This window comes from Poecilia reticulata, chromosome 6 (assembly GCF_904066995.2).
Source record: "Poecilia reticulata chromosome 6, P_reticulata-male-v2, whole genome shotgun sequence".
In the NCBI taxonomy this organism is placed as follows: Eukaryota; Metazoa; Chordata; class Actinopteri; order Cyprinodontiformes; family Poeciliidae; genus Poecilia; species Poecilia reticulata.
The window spans coordinates 32274620-32295222 of NC_088835.1; the positions used below are offsets into that span (position 1 = coordinate 32274620).

General features: G+C 51.0%; 1 protein-coding gene across 4 annotated transcripts in view; it reads left to right on the forward strand.

Annotated features, from left to right (window-relative positions):
• Positions 1-20603, forward strand: part of ccnd2a (cyclin D2, a) — a 99751-nt gene that overhangs the window by 78709 nt on the left and 439 nt on the right. Inside the window, exons 1-5 of one of the 4 annotated variants that reach the window (XM_008412674.3) lie at positions 5787-6157; positions 7358-7573; positions 9215-9374; positions 12511-12659; positions 20304-20603. The exon at positions 20304-20603 is cut by the window's right edge and continues 439 nt beyond it. In XM_008412674.3, the coding sequence (XP_008410896.2) occupies positions 5963-6157; positions 7358-7573; positions 9215-9374; positions 12511-12659; positions 20304-20468 (885 nt within the window). In that variant the 5' untranslated portion in view covers positions 5787-5962 and the 3' untranslated portion in view covers positions 20469-20603. Of the gene's footprint in view, positions 1-5786; positions 6158-6222; positions 6382-6441; positions 7168-7357; positions 7574-9214; positions 9375-12510; positions 12660-20303 lie in introns of those variants that run through there. The other 3 variants (XM_081608416.1, XM_081608418.1, XM_081608417.1) reach the window with 3 other exon arrangements.

Here is a 20603-nt window from a genome sequence, read left to right on the forward strand (position 1 = left end):
CTAGTGGTGTGGGGTGGTAACACAGCTAATATAATTACATTACTAAATCAGAATACCGCAAAGTCTTCTGTGTGTCGGGGTGGTGTTAGAATAACGGTTCAGTGACAGCACCTGCTAGCGCCCGTTAGCACCTGCTTGGCTGCGTTCACACTGCAGCCTGAAGTGACCCAATTCCGATCTTTTTGACGTAATGCGACCTGAATCCGATCGTTTCATGGCAGTGTGAACAGCTCAGGTCGGATTCTTTTAGAATGTGATCCATATCCGATACGTATCCGATTCAAATGTGACCATAACGTTCAGGTCGCATTCATCCGAACTGAACGTCACTGATGCTCAACAAATCTCACTATTCTGTACCGTTGATACGCACAAGCGGGAAGAAAAACAAGAACCATGAGGGACTATATGAGGATGAAGCTGTTAATATGCTGCTCTGACCGGACAGCAACTTCAAATATATAAGCTCAGCTCCACCGTTAGCCTCCATGTTTACTTCTGCAAACACTGAGCTCTTCTTTTTATGGCGGTTGGCAGAACATTGACGTTATTGCGCCCTCTACTGCGCATGCGGGACACATACAAGTCGCATATATTTGGCAGCGTGAACGGCCCCTACAAAACAATCCGATTTGACAAAAAACGTGAATCAGGCTGCAGTGTGAACGCAGCTTTGGACCCCATTGCTAACAGCCATTAGCACCTGCTGTTGGCACCAGCTAGCAGCTTTTAGCAGCTGTTGTAGATGTTTAGCGTCTTTATGATGCAGCTGCAGCTCTGCTCTTCATGGCAGAGGAATCATGAATTCATCAGAGTGGAAAACTGTCCGATGTGGGTCAGAACCCTGAAGTTAAAGACCCGGTACCAGAAACCAGAACCGCTGGGGCGGGGGAACTGTTCACTGGTTTCAGCTTAATAACTGATCAGTCAGAATCTGGACCTGTGATGTCAGCTGTGATGTCAGCAGATCCGCTGATGTTCTGGTGACATCATGTCAGTTCTGCTTCCTGGTCTGAGTCTCGGTGGAATCTGTCCCAGTTCTCCTCCTCCAGCCGGCTGTGGCTCTGCACCGCTGCGTTGAGGAGTTTTCCCAGCGGCGGTTGGCGGCGGCGCGTTCTGCTGATAAGCGGCGGATCTCTCTGACCTCAGGCTCGGCGTGTTTTGGTCTGAACTGGTTGTGATCCCAGGTGGAAGTCCTCAGGATGTTGATCCTCCCGGAGCACCAACAGACACAATTCTGGAGAGTTTTGTTCCTGCGCTGAGTCCTTGCATTCTGAGCGTTTCAAGGTCTGAGTGGGATTAACAAGCCTTTGTTCTGGGGAGCCGGCGGCTGCAGCACTGATGCAGCTGCTGGATGACTGACATGGGAAAATCCTGCAGAGGCTTCGCTGTGGAGCAGGAGGCAGATTCACACTCAGATCCGCCTCCATGTGATCCACAGATTAATGACACGAACCTGCAGGCTGAACGTCGGTGGATAAAAGATGAACTTCAGTTAAAGGTTTACGGAACAATCTTCAGATTCCTGCAGAAAGTTAAAAATCAGCTATGAAGCGAAATGTCGTTGAATAAACTGATGTTTGAGATATAATCGTCTTCTGAATCTTTTCATTCATGATCTGATGAACTATTTACATTCATTATTGAGTGAAATAAACAATAAAATGGAGGTAAAGGAGAAGTGGTAGCGGTGTGATGCTGTGGGCCAGGAGGAGCTGCAGTAGCAGTCGGTTTTACAGCCAGTCGGAACATGCCTCTGACTGAAGACTTGCTGTAGTCTCATGCTAACACACTAACAGCTCTGCATCCAGGCAGCAGAGACTCGATGACATCATCAGCTGTTAGCAGCTCTGCTAATCCGCCTCCTTTGCTTTTGCCGCTGGAGCCTCAGATCTGATCCGATCCTTTCAGACTAAATCCTCCTGAACGCAGGAAGTCCGACGTTTTCAGCTTCGATTGATTGACACCAGGTTACAGACAAAACAATCATTTATCACAACATACCTCATGTATTTCACATAAACAGATTATTGGATATTCTGACTCTGGAGCAGATTGGAGATTATTTCCTCCATATGCAGATTAGATGATGCAGGAGATCCATCAGATGAAAATCATCCAGGAGGAGCGAAGCTGATCAGAGCCGAGCCATTCCTGCTCCGACCGCTGCTCTTCCTCCTCTTCCTCCTCCGGCTGCTCCTCTTCCTCCTCCAGCTGCTCCTCTTCCTCCTCCGGCTGCTCCTCTTCCTCCTCCAGCTGCTCCTCTTCCTCCTCCAGCTGCTCCTCTTCCTCCTCCGGCTGCTCCTCTTCCTCCTCCAGCTGCTCCTCTTCCTCCTCTTCCTCCTCCGGCTGCTCCTCTTCCTCCTCCAGCTGCTCCTCTTCCTCCTCCAGCTGCTCCTCTTCCTCCTCTTCCTCCTCCTCCAGCTGCTCCTCTTCCTCCTCTTCCTCCTCCTCTTCCTCCTCCGGCCGCTGATGTGACGGCAGCAGGAATTTGGGAGGCAGATGTCTGTGTGTGGGGATCCTGGATGCGTTGCCATGGAAACCAAAGCCGCAGCGCTCAGCAGGGGGGAAATGCACGAGGCGACAGGAGGAGGAAAAGCAGAGGAGGGTCAGCAGCACTCAGAGATTCTCCGTTTCAGAGAAACTCGACTCTTTTTCCTCCTGCCTGGTTTTTGTTTTTCTCCGAGCCGCAAACTGAAGCTCAACACTTTGCATCAAGTCTGGTGTTTTTTTAACATGGATGACTGGCTGCAGTGTGTTGCTATTGTTTCACACACACACACACACACACACACACACACACACACACACACACACACACACACACACACACACACACACACACACACACACACATCTGCAACTATTCAACCAGAAAGAAAAACAGCAATTTGGAGAAAATATGGCAGCTGAAGATGTTCTGATGTTCTGGCCTGATGGAAAAACGTCATTTTTGTGGAGAAAAACATTTTTTTTATTTTATTTTTGTTAGAATTTTCTGAGGTTTTATCTTCAATCTGCTGCAGCAGAGATGATCTCAGATGGATTATTCAGATTAAAAGGTTTTTCTTTTTATGTCAGTTTATTGTTTTAATGCTTTAAAATGTTTCTAATAATAAAAGGCCCAAATAAAAAGTTAAAATTGTTATTTTCAATCTGCTGCTTTGTGAAGTTAATTTGCACCAGGATGCAAATGACATTTTGAGTTTTAAAGAAATGATTTTAAAAATAAGGTCTTTTATTTTTCATGCTATATTGTAAAACATTAAAGGTAAAAAAAATGTTGATCAATTATTACTTTATGAAAAACAATTAAAAATTTAATTCAAATATAAACTAAATATTTAAATCAGATCTTTTTATAAGTACACCAAATTAATTTATATATTTCATTATTTTAATGCCACCAAATCCTGTAATGATCTGATTGTTTTATTATTAAGATGAAGAAGCAGAAAATAAATAAATTTGTTTCTTTCAGACATTCTGACGGATTTAATCTGATGAAACTAATTCTAGTTTCTTCAAGAACAGATTTTAATTTATAGTTTATTCTTGTAAAAACAAAAAGCAGAAATTCAGCAGAAGTTCTGAGATTTTTACTATAAATTCCTGATTCATTTTTTCGGTCTAATTTCCTTGTTTGTTTATTAAACTGCAGATATTTTTAAAAATCAAGATTTTAGAAATTAATTTTTTCAGGGATTTTTGTCCTTTTAACAAATAATTTATTAAAACAAAGTTTCCTAAATATCAGCTGCTTTCATCTCTGCCCTGCGGCCGCCGATGATGATGATGATGATGATGATGAAGATGATGATGATGATGATGATGATGATGATGATGATGATGATGATGAAGATGATGACGTCATTCAGCAGAAAGTCCAGCTGTTACTTTATTTGGACCTGAAGCGGATTTTCCTGCTTTTCATTTAATTATTTAAATTTGGAAAAATTCATCATAAATGTCTGAAACGGATAAATATTAAATTATTAAGGTTCCGAATTTAATATCGGCCCATAAAGGGTCAGTTTTTGATGATTCCGACTGAGACTGATCGGTTCCGGACCCGGTTCCGTCCCGGGACTCGCTCTGGTTCCTCAGGCAGGACGTGTTCCGACTTTAATTCGGATGTGATGTTTGAACACTTCCGGGGAGCAGAGCGCTGCTGGCAGAACCGTCGGAACCGGGCCGGAAGGAGAAGAACCGAACCTGAGGTCCAACTGGAGGAGGAACGGTTTAATGTGACGGCAGCAGAGGGGATTCATCCATTCACTTGTGTTTTTATGGGTTTTAGGTAGAATGTTTCCCATTTATTTAGCGGTTCTAATTGTTTCTTTACTGGTGAAATGAACGGAACCGGAACCGGAACCGACCTCCTGCTGGGAGCCGAACCTGGAGAGTTTTCTGGAGTCCCGTCTGCTTCTAAACTGAAACTTTTTATTTCTACTTTTTTTCTGTTAAAGTCTTTAAAGGTTTTTGTCTTTAAGAATTAAAGAAAATTAAAAATAGATTTTCTGACCGTTTATTTTGTAAAGATGGAAATAAAACAGATCAGTTCAGGAGTTTCATGTTATTTTTAGGATGAAAGGTTCGGTTCTGTCCCCCCCCCGTCCCTCATTAAGCCAATCAGTGGGGGTCAGACTGATGATGACCGCAGCAGCGGCGAGAGACAGAGAGAGAGAGAGAGAGAGAAAGAGAGAGAGAGAGAGAGAGAGACAGAGAGAGATAGACAGAGAGAGAGACAGAGAGAGAGAGAGAGAGAGAGAGAGAGAGAGAGAGAGAGAGAGAGAGAGAGAGAGAGAGAGAGAGAGAGAGAGACAGAGAGAGAGACAGAGAGAGAGAGAGAGAGAGAGAGAGAGAGAGAGAGAGAGAGAGAGAGAGAGAGAGAGAGAGAGAGAGAGAGAGAGAGAGAGAGAGGGAGAGAGAGAGAGAGAGAGAGAGAGAGAGAGAGAGAGAGGTAAAGTCTGCCCAGTAACAATCGCAGCGCGTCGGCGCGGAGCCGCAGAGCTATTGGCTCAGCTACCAGCTTCACTGGGAGGAGAAGAAGAAAACTTGACTCGGCTTCGTAGAAAAAGTTTAAAGGGACATTCCCCCTGGTTCTCCCGCGTCCCGCGCAGCCTGATGATGGAGCTGAGCGGTTCCGCTCCGAGCCTGGAGTTGGGTCAGAATGGACGGATCAGCCGCTCAGTCTTTCTGACACTATCAGCAGCTTCCACCTGCTTGTCTCTCAAATAGTTTGGTTTGGAGCAGGAACCGGTTCTGTGAGCCCCAGAAGGAACAGAACCGAACCTTTTCTGTGTTATCTGCCTGCAGGAGGAGATAATGCAGCAAAAAGAACGAAAAAAATTCAGCGCTGCTTAAATTTCCTAGAAAGTTATCAGATAAACCACAAGTTGTTGGTGGCTTCTATAAAAAAGCAGCACGTAAGACCGTGTGTGTGTGTGTGTGTGTGTGTGTGTGTGTGTGTGTGTGTGTGTGTGTGTGTGTGTGTGTGTGTGTGTGTGTGTGTGTGTCCTCAGTTTAACACGCATGAAGCAGAAAGTTCTGTTCAAGAACAAAAACCTTCCAGCCTGATTCGGTTCTTCACAACAAACTATTTGATTAAATTAAAGCTGTTGACCCTTAAAATCTGAATCTTTAACTTCTCTAAATGATCAGGCTGCCTTTGGGACGTTCAGCTTTGCGGTTTGCGCAGCAGGACGGGCAGAAAGAGGGACAACAGGACGTTGTTGCATCTGCTTCACGCAGGCGGGCGGAATCATTGCGTCAGTGGCGCACGCAGCCAGGCTTCTGCGCTCGGCGGCTGATAGAGGCGCAGAGGAGAGAGAGGAAAAGTTTGTGCGGATCGGAGCGGCGCGGCGCGGCGGGACGACGCGTTTCCCTCAGACTCACATTCTACACTTTATTTGAAGAAGTTCGGCTGGAAGATCCCCCACCCTCCTTCCGCCCCAACACAATGGAGCTGCTCTGCCTCGAAATGGACACCAGCATACGAGCCCGTCCGGACCCGAACCTCCTGCGCGATGACAGAGTTCTGCAGAGACTGCTGACCATCGAGGAGAGATTCCTGCCGCAGTATTCTTATTTCAAAGGCGTCCAGAAAGACATTCAGCCCTTCATGAGGAGGATGGTCGCTACTTGGATGTTGGAGGTACCGATCCAGCTCTGGCTCGGTTCGGTTCGGCTCTTATTTCCGTGCTCTTCTCAAAAGCTTCTGGGCCGTGTTGAGGTTTCTGAAGCTGCTCGTTGTTCCGACACTCGGTTCCTCATGTTGACCCAACATGTCGGTCCATTTTCCAGTCCGACCATCCGGACCGCCGCCTGCCGAACCGGGTCCTGGTCCGGAGACCCCGCATGTTTCCCGGGACTCCGGAGGTTCTGAGATGTTGCTTTTATTTCAGATGACATGAATGTTTCCACGCACACGTAGCGCCGCTGCTATCATCGCCATGTTGCTTTTCAGGGGAGCGTCTGCTGCTTTTAAAGCTCGCTTCCAGAACCACGGCGGGATAACAGCGGCCGGCCCGGTTCGGTTCTGGCAGCGGAGACGCTCAGCTGTCCGTCGGGTCCAGACTGGAGCCCGGAAAGCGGCGCAGACTTTCGGGGTTTCTGTTTAAAATGTCGGAAGAGGTTGAGGGCCCTGCGGCTCTGCGGCGCTTTGTCAGGAATCAAGTTGGATTCGTGGAAAATGTTTCTGTATTTATGAGCAACATGTGGATGGAAGCGAAGCCGAGCCGTGGAGCTTTATTTTCATGTGAAAATTGTCACGATGCGACCTGCTGGAGATTTTTAATTAATTTTTGAAATAATTAAATTGGCTCCGGGGTGGCGCACTTCGCAGCTGCCAGTCGCGACTCGCTTCTGATTTTGACGTTTTAATCCCATTTATCGGATCCGGATTCGGGTCGGAATGGTCGGCTCTGGCGGGGAAGCCCCCGCAGAAGATTATCGCGTGAAGAAAAGGAGTCCGGATAATTTATTTCTATTTTTAAATATTTTATGAAAATATGACGACTGAGGAAAAAGCCCGTTTCCGTGTGCTGCGCTGTCGGGGAGTTTTTTTTTGGCTCGGCTCTTTGCGACTTGAATTCATTTGTTGCTGAATGAATTGCTGGAATGTGGTTCCGTTGACTGTATGGATCCGACACTTTCTGCTGCTTTGTAAGGAAATTGATTTGGAATTAATCCGTGATGTCGCAACCGGTTTGGGTTGGGCCAGATTCTTGGCCGGGCCCCAGCTGCGTGTCACTGAAATTATACTCTGTCTTCATGTGATGAATCTCTGATTTGGTTTTGATATAAACGTTGAATGTTGGTGAGAACTAGAAGCTCATCAGGTTTTCTTCTTCAGGTCTGCGAGGAGCAGAAGTGCGAGGAAGAGGTTTTCCCTCTGGCCATGAACTACCTGGACAGATTTTTAGCGATGGTGCCGATCAAGAAATGCAACCTGCAGCTGCTGGGCGCAGTCTGCATGTTCCTGGCCTCCAAGCTGAAGGAGACGCGACCATTAACGGCAGAGAAGCTCTGCATCTACACAGATAACTCCATCAGGCCGCAGGAGCTGCTGGTGAGCTGCAGCTGCTGCACATCTCCCCTAATCTTCCTCTGCTTACGTCATACTCAACTTCATTAAGACGGAAAATCTGCTGCCTTTCACTCTAATGTTCTTGTTCACTGCATTAATTTAGCTTCAGCAGAGCTTAGTGTCATTTTAATAATGTGCTAATAATCTGCGCGTTTCTCCATCTGATGCGCATAAAATGCTGAAGTTCCGCAGTGAATTTTTGCAGCGGCTGTTTCTACTGTAGAGCCTCCAGCTGCTACTGTACGGAGCAGGAAGTGACGCGGTCTCTACCGCCACCTGGCGGCAGATATTTACACAGATCAACGGGGTCAGCTGAGCTGCAGCCAAGATGGGACAGAGGGACACACACACACACACACACACACACACACACACACACACACACACACACACACACACACACACACACACACACACACACACACAGACACACACAGACACACACACACACACACACACAGACACACACACACACACACACACAGACACACACACACACACACACACACACACACACACACACACACACACAGACACACACACACACACACACACACACAGACACACACACACACACACACACACACAGACACACACACACACACACACACACAGACACACACACACACACAGACACACACACACACACACACACACAGACACACACACACACACACACACAGACACACACACACACACACACACACACACACACAGAGCTTCCTCATCAGCTTCTGTTTTCATATTTCTGTCTTTAATGAGTCGTTCATCTGGTGGCTCTGCAGGTTCTGGTTCTGCCCACTGAGCCCGTCTCCATGGTTACTTCCTGCCAGCTGATGTTGGTTCTGTCGCTGGTTTTTGTTGAACTGGGCAGAGAAATGCAGGAACCTTCTGGTTCTCTGGTTTCCAGCTGCAGCGCCGAGTCCTTGAGCTGCTTCTGTTTCTGTATAAGGCAGCAGTTTGGCTGCCATGCTGACACAGGAAGCAGAGATCAGCTGCTCAGGCCATGTGATCGCTGCTGCTGCGCCGCTGCTGCTGCTGCGTCGCTGCTGCGCCGCCGCTTGTCTTTAGTAACTATTTCTTGTAAAGGAACCAGAATGTTGCACAGAAGGTGTGACCAGAGGAAGGCAGAAGCAGAAGGAAGTGGCTGCCTGCTGGCTGCTGCCTCTCTGTCAGCATCCAGTCTGTTGCAAGGCTGCTGCAGATGCTGCAGATGCTGCAGATGCTGCGTTTTCCATCTGGCATGCAGAGGAAGGATTTCTGAGATTCTCTGGAGGAATTACGTTGCTGCTTCCCTTAAGGTTTCCTCAGCTGAGGCTCCGGGCGGCTGCAGGTTGGCTGCAGTCATGTTGAAGCGTCGCATGACTCAGTCCATGCGGTTTGAAACCAGCTACAGTCACAAGGCTGCGGCGCTGCAGAGACAAACCAAGATTTAATCCTTCAGATTACTCACCAACTCCTAATGAGTCACCTCCTTCAGGAAGTGAAAGGAACAATGAAAGCAGCTCACACACACACACACACACACACACACACACACACACACACACACACACACACACACACACACAGGTCCGTCCTGCTCTGGTTCGGCTGCCTTCTGATCGTCGTTCCTCTCTGCAGGAATGGGAGCTGGTGGTTTTGGGGAAGTTGAAGTGGAACTTGGCGGCGGTGACACCAAACGATTTCATCGAGCACATCGTGCGGAGGCTGCCGCTGGCCGACGACAAGCTGGTTCTGATCCGGAAACACGTCCAGACCTTCATCGCCCTCTGCGCCACAGGTAGGAGGAGAACTGAGGATGGTTTGTCTGTGCGCTGCGTATGTTAGCATGTTAGCATGCTAATGTGAGGAGGAAGATCCATGATGAACCTGCTGGTACCAGCAGGTTCTGGTACCAGCAGGTTCTGGTACCAGCAGGTTCTGGTACCAGCAGGTTCTGGTACCAGATTTTAACCCACAACCTCTCAGGTTTATAGAGAACGATCTGAAGAAGAGAAAAGTCCAGACCGCTGCAGCTGATTGGAGGAAATGTCCTGAGTTCAGAGGTCGCAGCTGAACGGGTCGGCTGGTTCCAGATGATACAAAGGAACCAGAAGGTTCTGACCCGGTTCTGCAGGTTTTATCTGATTAATTATTTAATTGTCAGAATAATCCATAAAATAATCTCTATCTGCCGTCATAAAATCTCACCAGAATCGGTAGTGGTGGTATCATGCTGTGGGTGCAGCCCCACAAAGCTGCAGTGGGTTTACGGGTCAAACCGGTTCTGAAGGTCTGGAATCGCAGTTTGTTTCTTCTGGCTTCAGTTTTCCAGCTTTCCGTCATTTCCATTTTTACCACCACACTGAGCCGGGCAGAAACCCGGGAGGGGGGGCAGAAACCTGGGAGGGGGGCACAAACCCGGGAGGGGGGCAGAGACCTGGGGGGGGGGGCAGAGACCTGGGAGGGGGGCACAAACCCGGGAGGGGGGGCAAAGACCTGGGAGGGGGGCAGAAACCCGGGAGGGGGGCAGAAACCCGGGAGGGGGGGCAGCCGGGTTAGACTGGATGGGGTTCCCGGGGCAGAAAGAGGGGGGCCTTGAGCAGGACACAGTTTATGCTCAGCAAGAACATCACTGGGGGCAAATAGGCAATAACTGCCCCCCCCAATAACAGTCCCAGCTTGTCTGGGTGAAAAATCAGGCAGCTGCCTGCCGCACAGAGCTGCATCTGTGCTCTGTGTGTGTCTTGACTGCAGCCTTACAGTAAATCCGTGCATGCCTTTGTGCGCTCCCTCCTCTTGGTGGTGGTGATGTAATGCTGGGCGTGTGTGTGTGTGTGTGTGTGTGTGTGTGTGTGTGTGTGTGTGTGTGTGTGTGTGTGTGTATAATAAGTTCATTTATTTGTCAACACTGGGCCCACCAGATGAGAGAGCGGCTGGTGGATGAGGCAGTCTGCAGCTATCAAAGGGCTGCCGCTCTGCTGAATGTGACCGTATGCTAATGAGGGGTCTGCCCCGCTCCCCCATGCCCCCCCCCCCACACACACACACACACACACACACACACACACTGCCCCCCCTACAGCCCATCGGTGGCCCAGGAACAGAGGAAGGGGCGGGGTCCCTGCAGGGCCACTCTATTCTTCCTGCAGAGCCTCACAGAGGTCTGGACAGGGCGTATGGCAGGCTGATTTAACATAAAATCTGCTCCATGACACATTCCACACATCTCCCCCTCCTCCCCCCATCTTTGTCCAGCGTCTCACTGAGTCGTGTCTTTCGGTTCAGAGGGCTGGAGGGCCATTGGGTGAGGTGAGGTGATGACTCTAGACAATGGAGTCACACTCTGCATTAATATGCTAACAGCCGCTGCCGGCTGCAGCCACAAAGCGCACCGCTCTCTGCGCCTCCCTGCAGCCCTCCATGCCTCTCCGAGCGGCCATGTGTCCTCCACAGAGGAAGGTAGGAGGGGGAGAGAGGAGAAGTGTCTCTCTGTGTTTCGCGGGCTTCTGGCCGTTCACAAGCTGTCTCATTTGCATCATGAATGACAGAGAGGGGAGCTAACAAGGTTATTGGTCTACGAGGCGCGCGCCTGTGACCGCACGTGGAAAAAGGACCTACAGCAGCGCGCGCTGGCACAGGCACTGAGCCTCTTTATTCCCGCTATTCCAAGCGCTGTGGGGCTTTTTTCAGCGAGCACACGATTTACTGAGGAGATGGAAGAAAAGGGGCTGGCCGGGTAAAGGGGAGCCGGTGAGGGTTGCTGCTTTTCAGCTCCTTTACAAGCCGAGTGAACCTCGTTATCCAGACCTGAGGTCGTTATGGAGAGGCCAGCTTTTTGAGCCGACTGCTGACTGCAGCTCATGTTGTTCCAGGGTGGCAATGAAATAACAGAAAGACCAGGTGGACCCTGTATGTGGGTTAGCTGGTAGCGGCTAACCAGAGACAGTCTGAACAGCTAAACCAACTGAATGGTATTTACTGTGGAGACGGGAGACCAAATATGATGAAATGGTTAATAAGACATGACAGACCTGAGCTTGAAGTCCGATTGTTTCTGTTGAAACCATACCCACAACATGAAACATTATATTCAGTTTAGCTTATTTTAGGGCCAAAATGTTAACATATTTATTTCCATTAAAGACAGATTTTAATGTGTTAAACCTTTTTTACATAGAAAAGTTATGAGCTGCTAATCTAGCACCACAGTAGCAGCTAATGCTAATGTAGCATCCATCAACATTAGCAGCTAATGTAGCATCCACAGCAGCAGCTAATGCTAATGTAGCATCCACAGCAGCAGCTAATGCTAATGTAGCATCCATCAACATTAGCAGCTAATGTAGCATCCACAGTAGCAGCTAACACTAATGTAGCATCCACAGCAGCAGCTAACGCTAATGTAGCATCCACAGCAGCAGCTAATGCTAATGTAGCATCCATCAACATTAGCAGCTAATGTAGCATCCACAGCAGCAGCTAATGTAGCATCCACAGCAGCAGCTAACGCTAATGTAGCATCCATCAACATTAGCAGCTAATGTAGCATCCACAGCAGCAGCTAACGCTAATGTAGCATCCACAGCAGCAGCTAATGCTAATGTAGCCTCTCCCAGCTAACCTCTCTGAAGATGAACAGAAATCTTTGCTCCAGTCTGATGGCTGAAAACCTGAAAATATAAATATTTTTGTTGCTGTTTAATCGTTTAGCAGCCGAATGGGTTGTTTTAAAATGTTGCCTATTTTGTAGATAAACGTTTAAAGATTAGTTGTGATTAATTACAGGACAACCTGCAGTGATGTCGTTTATGTCTCTTTGTCGCCCCCTATTGTTCCAGCTGGAAACCAACGCTGCTAAAGAAGCAAGTTAGACTTTAGGGATGTTTGCAGCGAAGTGTCACCCTGAAATGTAACTGAAGTGAATTTCGTTGCAGATTTCCGGTTCGCCATGTACCCCCCCTCCATGATCGCCACAGGAAGCGTGGGGGCGGCCATCTGCGGCCTGCAGCTGGACTCAGCCGACCAATCCCAGTGGGGCGACAGCCTGACGGACCTGCTGGCCAAAATCACCAACACAGAGGTGGTGAGTCTGATTCGCTCTCATCTGGACCCATTTCTGACAGCAGGGAGGTTTTCCTGCGTCTCAGCTGGGAACCTTGTGATGTTAGAAATACCAATAATCGATCACATTATTGCAGCTGGAACACCTTCATTGATCTTTTCACACTCGCGTTTGGACATCCAGTTTTTGATAAGGAGCAAAGATTCTGACACCAGAACCAGAACCACGTCAGCATCTATGCCTTTTGCTTCGTGGTGCAGATTTTCTCTCCTCTGCGTCTCGATGGAGGATCCGCTGCTGACGCAGCTCTAGATCAGGAAGTCTAGCATGCAGGTGCTGCTGCTCAGTTCTGATTTCATTTTCTTCCTGCGTGTTCGTTCATGACACTAAATAAACTCCACTGCAGTCAGACTTCTGTGTGAACACTTTCTGACCCAAAGCGACCAGCAGAACAACGTAGCCGTCCAGCTGCAGCACCGCAAAGATGGCCGCCGCAGTAAAGATGGCCGCCGTCTTTTGCTGGGTTGTAAAGTTGCTGAGAGCGTCAGCAGACAGTCAGCAGGAAGCTGATACAGCTGACAGCAGCCTTTAGTGGAGCTGCAGCTTCCGACCCGGTTCTGTTTGGACGTGGAGTCGGACCAGAAGTGGTCGGTTGGGATCTGATGCGTTCGCTGACTGACTGCTTTCATCAGAATCAGCTGATGTCTGGCTGGTTCCTGCAGCCTGAAGGCAGCTGAGTGGCTGCTGTGATGAGGTCAGACCAGCAGCATCTGGAGATGAAGCAGAGGGAAGAGCAGGTGAAGCAGCCCGCCTGCCTCCGGCCCATGATGCATTGCAGCTGGAAAGCAGGGCTCCCTCTGCTGCTGAAGCCTCACAGAGCAGAGTGGAAAGACAAACATCTGTCCTGAGCAGCACAGAGCCGCCGTTTGTTCGGCGATCGGCTCTGAACATTCCTGGACTCGGACAAGCTGCAGCTCGCAGGAAACACAGAGGGAATCCTCTAATGTGACGCAGCAGGAGCTGCAGTCATGCAGCTCTGCAGCTCACAGCACCGCTGAGTTTCCCCAACATGTGGAGCAAAGGGAGAGAACGGTTCAGAGGTCGCCTGGGCTGCGGCGTTCACGCTGCAGAGCGGCGCAGCACGAGAGCAGCGTCTCAGCCGAGCTAAAGGTCAAAGCGAAGCGACTTCGGTACGCACCGGCAGCTGCCGCAGCCGGCACCGGCCTCCCTGGAGGGGCCTGGGAGTGGAGGGGCCTGGGAGTGGAGGGGCCTGAGAGTGGAGGGGCCTGGAAGTGGAGGGGCCTAGGAGTGGAGGGGCCTGGAAGTGGAGGGGCCTGGGAGTGGAGGGGCCTGAGAGTGGAGGGGCCTGGAAGTGGAGGGGCCTAGGAGTGGAGGGGCCTGGAAGTGGAGGGGCCTGGGAGTGGAGGGGCCTGGGAGTGGAGGGGCCTGGGAGTGGAGGGGCCTGGGAGTGGAGGGGCCTGGGAGTGGAGGGGCCTAGGAGTGGAGGGGCCTGGGAGTGGAGGGGCCGGTGAAATTGCTTCACAGACTATCCCTAATATTAGTCTGTGCGTATTTCAGGTGTGGGTGGAGCCTGTGGGTGGAGCCTGTGGGTGGAGCCAGTGGGTGGAGCCTGTGGGTGGAGTCTGTGGGTGGAGTCTGTGGGTCAAGTCTGTGGGTGGAGTCTGTGGGTGGAGTCTGTGGGTGGAGCCAGTGGGTGGAGCCAGTGGGTGTAGCCAGTGGGTGGAGCCAGTGGGTGGAGTCTGTGGGTGGAGTCTGTGGGTGGAGCCGCTGGGTGGAGTCTGTGGGTGGAGCCGCTGGGTGGAGTCTGTGGGTGGAGCCGCTGGGTGGAGTCTGTGGGTGGAGCCAGTGGGTGGAGCCAGTGGGTGGAGCCAGTGGGTGGAGCCGCTCGGTGGAGTCTGTGGGTGGAGTCTGTGGGTGGAGCCAGTGGGTGGAGCCGCTGGGTGGAGTCTGTGGGTGGAGCCAATGGGTGGAGTCTGTGGGTGGAGCCAGTGGGTGGAGCCGCTCGGTGGAGTCTGTGGGTGGAGTCTGTGGGTGGAGCATGTGGGTGGAGCATGTGGGTGGAGCCGCTCGGTGGCCGTGATGCTGACTGGGTTCTGCCCTGGAGCTTCTGGTTCCTACAGGAAGTGCACCACCCACAGCTTCTTGGGTTTCGTTGTTTGATGCCCGTTTTCTCGTGCTGAGACAGCAGAAGCAGGTTTTCTCGTTTGGCCCTGTGTGTGGCTCCCATCAGCAGTGCTGAAACAAGCATACTTTATTTTGAAAGATCGTGGTTGTGATGTTTGACTACCCAGGCCAAAGAAAGCAGAAGGTCACGCTTTCTGGTGGAAACTCAGTCATGAGGCGTCTCTGCTTGCCAGTCCTCAGACGTGCTGTTCTGGGCCGGGCCTCGGAGTCGGCCTCCGGCTGTTTGCTTCAGATGTTCCTAACTCTGTCTCTTGTGGTGCAGGCAGCAGTTAAATCACATTCCTCGGCTTCACACATTTCTTCCTTTTGGTTTTGTCTGTCTGCACGGCTTCCCCCTGCTGCCAGTGTCACAGTCCGCCCGGCGACGACACGCTGCGCACAGCCATGCAGAACCATGCGAGTTTGGGCTGGGGTCCTCCAGAACCGGGGCTGCAGGGGAAGAGCCGGCCCACGTGGTTTCTGGGTCCAGGCGTTGCATTGTTCCGTACCTTGAGCTGCTCTGAAGCATGTTTCCAGTAGTCACACACTGGAGTCATTAATGGTTCTCCAGTGAAGCCCAGGAGGCTTGGGATCCCAAATGCTGCTTTTTAGAGCTGCAGAGACGGAGGGAATGTCTTTTAAGAGCAGAGGCGCATTCCTGTGGTGAGACACAGTGCATGTTCTGCACTGCTCTTCGTTTTCTCACAGGGATTGAGGTTTTATGACCAATGGGGCTCGTGTTTGCTGGAATCTATGGGTGAGCACACTCTTCTCATGTTAGCAGCAAACGTTGAACTGACGATGCTTTTCAGGTCTCCTCCAAGGAGATCCGTCCTGCAGCCGTCCATGCTCTGACTAACAGAGCAACTTCCACCATCCCATTGGGTGCTAGTGAGTCTGATGAGCGCCTGGTCGTTTCTTCTCCGCTTGAGGAGCCATCGCTCCCCGCACAGGGCGCAGCAACCCATCTGCTGCCAGTCCTTGTTGTACCGATTCTCAACGTGATCAGCTCAGTGTTGCAGACACCAGATGTGTTCGACGTACGTTTGCATTGAGTCCACCTCAAGAATGAATGCGCTGACCTCCCAGGAGCGACATATGCAGAGCATGATGGGGCTTTTAGAGGTGATTCGAAATGGATCAAATATCCCGTTTCATGCGGTGATCATCAAACACACAACAACGCTGTCCTCTTCTGCAGATCCTTATTTTGAAATCTGGCTGTGATTCCAGGTTCCAGGCCACATCTCAGTCTTTCAAGATGTCATGCCGTTTGCCCTTTGACCCTGCAACCTTTGGTCCCCACCAGTGTTTCTGACGTGAGAGCTGGGTCCAGTAGCACTGCACTCTACATCTGGGCCCCATCAGGTTTAGATTAGCTTTGGCCTCCTGGTTCCTGAAGAGCTGCTCTCCCAGTCCTGACCCTGGCTGCCGCTTTTAAGGCTCATCATTTGTTTGCATGCATACTGAACATACTGCCATATTTAGTCATCTTTCGCCACCAGAGGGCAGTGTTTAAACCATGTTGCAGAAGGTTGGAGCTCCTTAATGACAATGAAGCCAATCATTGTTCCTCTCCTTACAACACTTTGACCTTTCTGTGGACGTATTCATAGTCCTATAGACCCGGTTCTACTGGAACCAGAACGCCTGCTCCACCTCCAGCTGCTGTTGTTCTGAGTCAAACCAACCTGTTCCCCTCCTGGCCTGTGGGGGCGCTGCACCAAGAACCACTGAAGACACTGAGAGCAACTTCCTTCTTCACCAAATGGAATCTAAAATGGAGGCGTCAGATTTTAGCGGTTGGAGGATTTCTATTCAGTCTTTGGATAAAGACCAGGAGCCATTTCAGCTGCTAGCGCTAGGCTAGCATATTGGCTTTGGTTTACCCAGAATGCCTGGCGTTGTAGTCCACTTCCTGCTTTTGGAGCAGTCTGATCCGCTTGGCGTTCACTTCAACTGAACCCAGACTGAGGTTTGGAGGACCAGAGGTCAGAGGTCAATCACACCTCACCAGACAAACCGGAGTTTCTCGCAGATGGACTGGAGTGGGGTTAAGGTGGACTGAAGGTGGACTGGAGTCGGGTTAAGGTGGACTGGAGTCGGGTTAAGATGGACTGGAGTCGGGTTAAGGTGGACTGGAGTCGGGTTAAGGTGGACTGGAGTCGGGTTAAGGTGGACTGAAGGTGGACTGGAGTCGGGTTAAGGTGGACTGGAGTCGGGTTAAGGTGGACTGGAGTCGGGTTAAGGTGGACTGGAGTCGGGTTAAGGTGGACTGGAGTCGGGTAAAGATGGACTGGAGTCGGGTTAAGGTGGACTGGAGTTGGGTTAAGGTAGACTGGAGTTGGGTTAAGGTGGACTGGAGTCGGGTAAAGATGGACTGGAGTCGGGTTAAGGTGGACTGGAGTCGGGTTAAGGTGGACTGGAGTCAGGTTAAGGTGGACTGGAGTCGGGTTAAGGTGGACTGGAGTCGGGTAAAGATGGACTGGAGTCGGGTTAAGGTGGACTGGAGTTGGGTTAAGGTAGACTGGAGTTGGGTTAAGGTGGACTGGAGTCGGGTAAAGATGGACTGGAGTCGGGTTAAGGTGGACTGGAGTTGGGTTAAGGTAGACTGGAGTTGGGTTAAGGTGGACTGGAGTTGGGTTAAGGTGGACTGGAGTTGGGTTAAGGTGGACTGGAGTCGGGTTAAGGTGGACTGGAGTCGGGTTAAGGTGGACTGGAGTCGGGTTAAGGTGGACTGAAGGTGGACTGGAGTTGGGTTAAGGTGGATTGGAGTTGGGTTAAGGTGGACTGGAGTCGGGTAAAGATGGACTGGAGTCGGGTTAAGGTGGACTGGAGTTGGGTTAAGGTGGACTGAAGGTGGACTGGAGTTGGGTTAAGGTGGACTGGAGTCGGGTTAAGGTGGACTGGAGTTGGGTTAAGGTGGACTGGAGTCGGGTTAAGGTGGACTGGAGTCGGGTTAAGGTGGACTGGAGTCGGGTTAAGGTGGACTGAAGGTGGACTGGAGTCGGGTTAAGGTGGACTGGAGTCGGGTAAAGATGGACTGGAGTCGGGTTAAGGTGGACTGGAGTTGGGTTAAGGTAGACTGGAGTTGGGTTAAGGTGGACTGGAGTTGGGTTAAGGTGGACTGGAGTCGGGTTAAGGTGCACTGGAGTCGGGTAAAGATGGACTGGAGTCGGGTTAAGGTGGACTGGAGTCGGGTAAAGGTGGACTGGAGTCGGGTAAAGGTGGACTGGAGTCGGGTAAAGGTGGACTGGAGTCGGGTTAAGGTGGACTGGAGTCGGGTAAGGTGGACTGGAGTCGGGTTAAGGTGGACTGGAGTCTGGAGTTGGGTTAAGGTGGACTGGAGTTGGGTTAAGGTGGACTGGAGTCGGGTTAAGGTGGACTGGAGTCGGGTTAAGGTGGACTGGAGTTGGGTTAAGGTGGACTGGAGTCGGGTTAAGGTGGACTGGAGTCGGGTTAAGGTGGACTGAAGGTGGACTGGAGTTGGGTTAAGGTGGACTGGAGTTGGGTTAAGGTGGACTGGAGTCGGGTTAAGGTGGACTGGAGTCGGGTTAAGGTGGACTGGAGTCGGGTTAAGGTGGACTGGAGTCGGGTTAAGGTGGACTGAAGGTGGACTGGAGTGGGGTGCTGGAGTTGGGTTAAGGTGGACTGGAGTCGGGTTAAGGTGGACTGGAGTCGGGTTAAGGTGGACTGGAGTCGGGTTAAGGTGGACTGGAGTCGGGTTAAGGTGGACTGGAGTCGGGTTAAGGTGGACTGGAGTCGGGTTAAGGTGGACTGGAGTCGGGTTAAGGTGGACTGGAGTTGGGTTAAGGTGGACTGGAGTCGGGTTAAGGTGGACTGGAGTCGGGTTAAGGTGGACTGGAGTCGGGTTAAGGTGGACTGGAGTCGGTTAAGGTGGACTGGAGTTGGGTTAGGTGGACTGGGTCGGGTTAAGGTGGATGAGTCGGGTTAAGATGACTGGAGTCGGGTTAAGGTGGACTGGAGTCGGGTTAAGGTGGACTGAAGGTGGACTGGAGTTGGGTTAAGGTGGACTGGAGTTGGGTTAAGGTGGACTGGAGTCGGGTTAAGGTGGACTGGAGTCGGGTTAAGGTGGACTGGAGTCGGGTTAAGGTGGACTGGAGTCGGGTTAAGGTGGACTGAAGGTGGACTGGAGTCGGGTTAAGATGGACTGGACATGCCTGTGACTCAGTGTGGAGGAGGAGCGCGGCGTGTTTTGGTCCTCCTGCACGTTCCAACAGGAGGACATGAGGTCTCTCGCTGCTCAGGGTTTCGGCTCCCAGGTGGATTGTCTGATATCGTCGACAGCCTTTGATGGTGGAACCGGAGGAGGCCGGGTCTCAGATGGATCCCCTGCAGGCGGACAGATCGTCATTAAAAAAGCACCACCTTTGTGTTTCCTACAGGAGGTGGATGCAATTAATGTTGCTCTGGCTGTGTGTGCAGTTGCTGTTGTCAGGGCTACTGCTGTTTGGGCCTGGTGTGTGAATGTTTGAGAATGACGGAGGAAGAAGGGGGACAGGAAAAACCGTGGGGGAAAGATCCCAGCAGATGATCCTGGTGGGCCGGAGGAACCCTCAGTTCAGGCTGGACAGCAGAGAGGGGTTCCTCTGATGTCCCTCTGATGTCCCTCTGGGGTTAATCTGATGTCCCTCTAATGTCCCTCTGGGGTTAATCTGATGTCCCTCTAATGTCCCTCTGGGGTTAATCTGATGTCCCTCTAATGTCCCTCTGGGGTTAATCTGATGTCCCTCTGGGGTTAATCTGATGTCCCTCTAATGTCCCTCTGGGGTTAATCTGATGTCCCTCTGATGTCCCTCTGGGTTCCTCTGATGTCCCTCTAATGTCCCTCTGGGGTTAATCTGATGTCCCTCTAATGTCCCTCTGGGGTTAATCTGATGTCCCTCTAATGTCCCTCTGGGGTTAATCTGATGTCCCTCTAATGTCCCTCTGGGTTCCTCTGATGTCCCTCTGGGGTTAATCTGATGTCCCTCTGATGTCCCTCTGGGTTCCTCTGATGTCCTTCTAATGTCCCTCTGGGGTTAATCTGATGTCCCTCTGATGTCCCTCTGGGTTCCTCTGATGTCCCTCTAATGTCCCTCTGGGTTCCTCTGATGTCCCTCTGGGTTAATCTGATGTCCCTCTAATGTCCCTCTGGGGTTAATCTGATGTCCCTCTGATGTCCCTCTGGGTTCCTCTGATGTCCCTCTAATGTCCCTCTGGGTTCCTCTGATGTCCCTCTGGGTTCCTCTGATGTCCCTCTAATGTCCCTCTGGGGTTAATCTGATGTCCCTCTAATGTCCCTCTGGGTTCCTCTGATGTCCCTCTAATGTCCCTCTGGGTCCCTCTGATGTCCCTCTGGGTTCCTCTGATGTCCCTCTGGGTCCCTCTGAGGTTCTTTCATAATAAATGTCTGTATGTACACACAGAACAACCCAGTATCTGAGAACTGTGGAAACTGAAAGCCGTGTCTCCCTGCAGGACGTTCTGAAGGAGTGCCAGGAGCAGATCGAGCGCGTCCTGGAGAGCAGCCTGCGTGAGGGCCGGCAGCAGCAGACGCAGACGCAGCGGGGCCCCAGCGGGAAGGGCCTGGACGAGCTGGACCAGGCCTCCACGCCCACAGACGTCCGCGACGTCAACTTGTGAAGCACCAGGGGGCGCCGTTGCACAGGATTTACAAGAATCTTTTTTTTAAAAAACTTTGTCTTCATAAAAGCAGAAAAAAAGAACAAAAGAGCAAAAAATCGTTAAAAACACAAGACCTTTAAAGAATACAGAGAC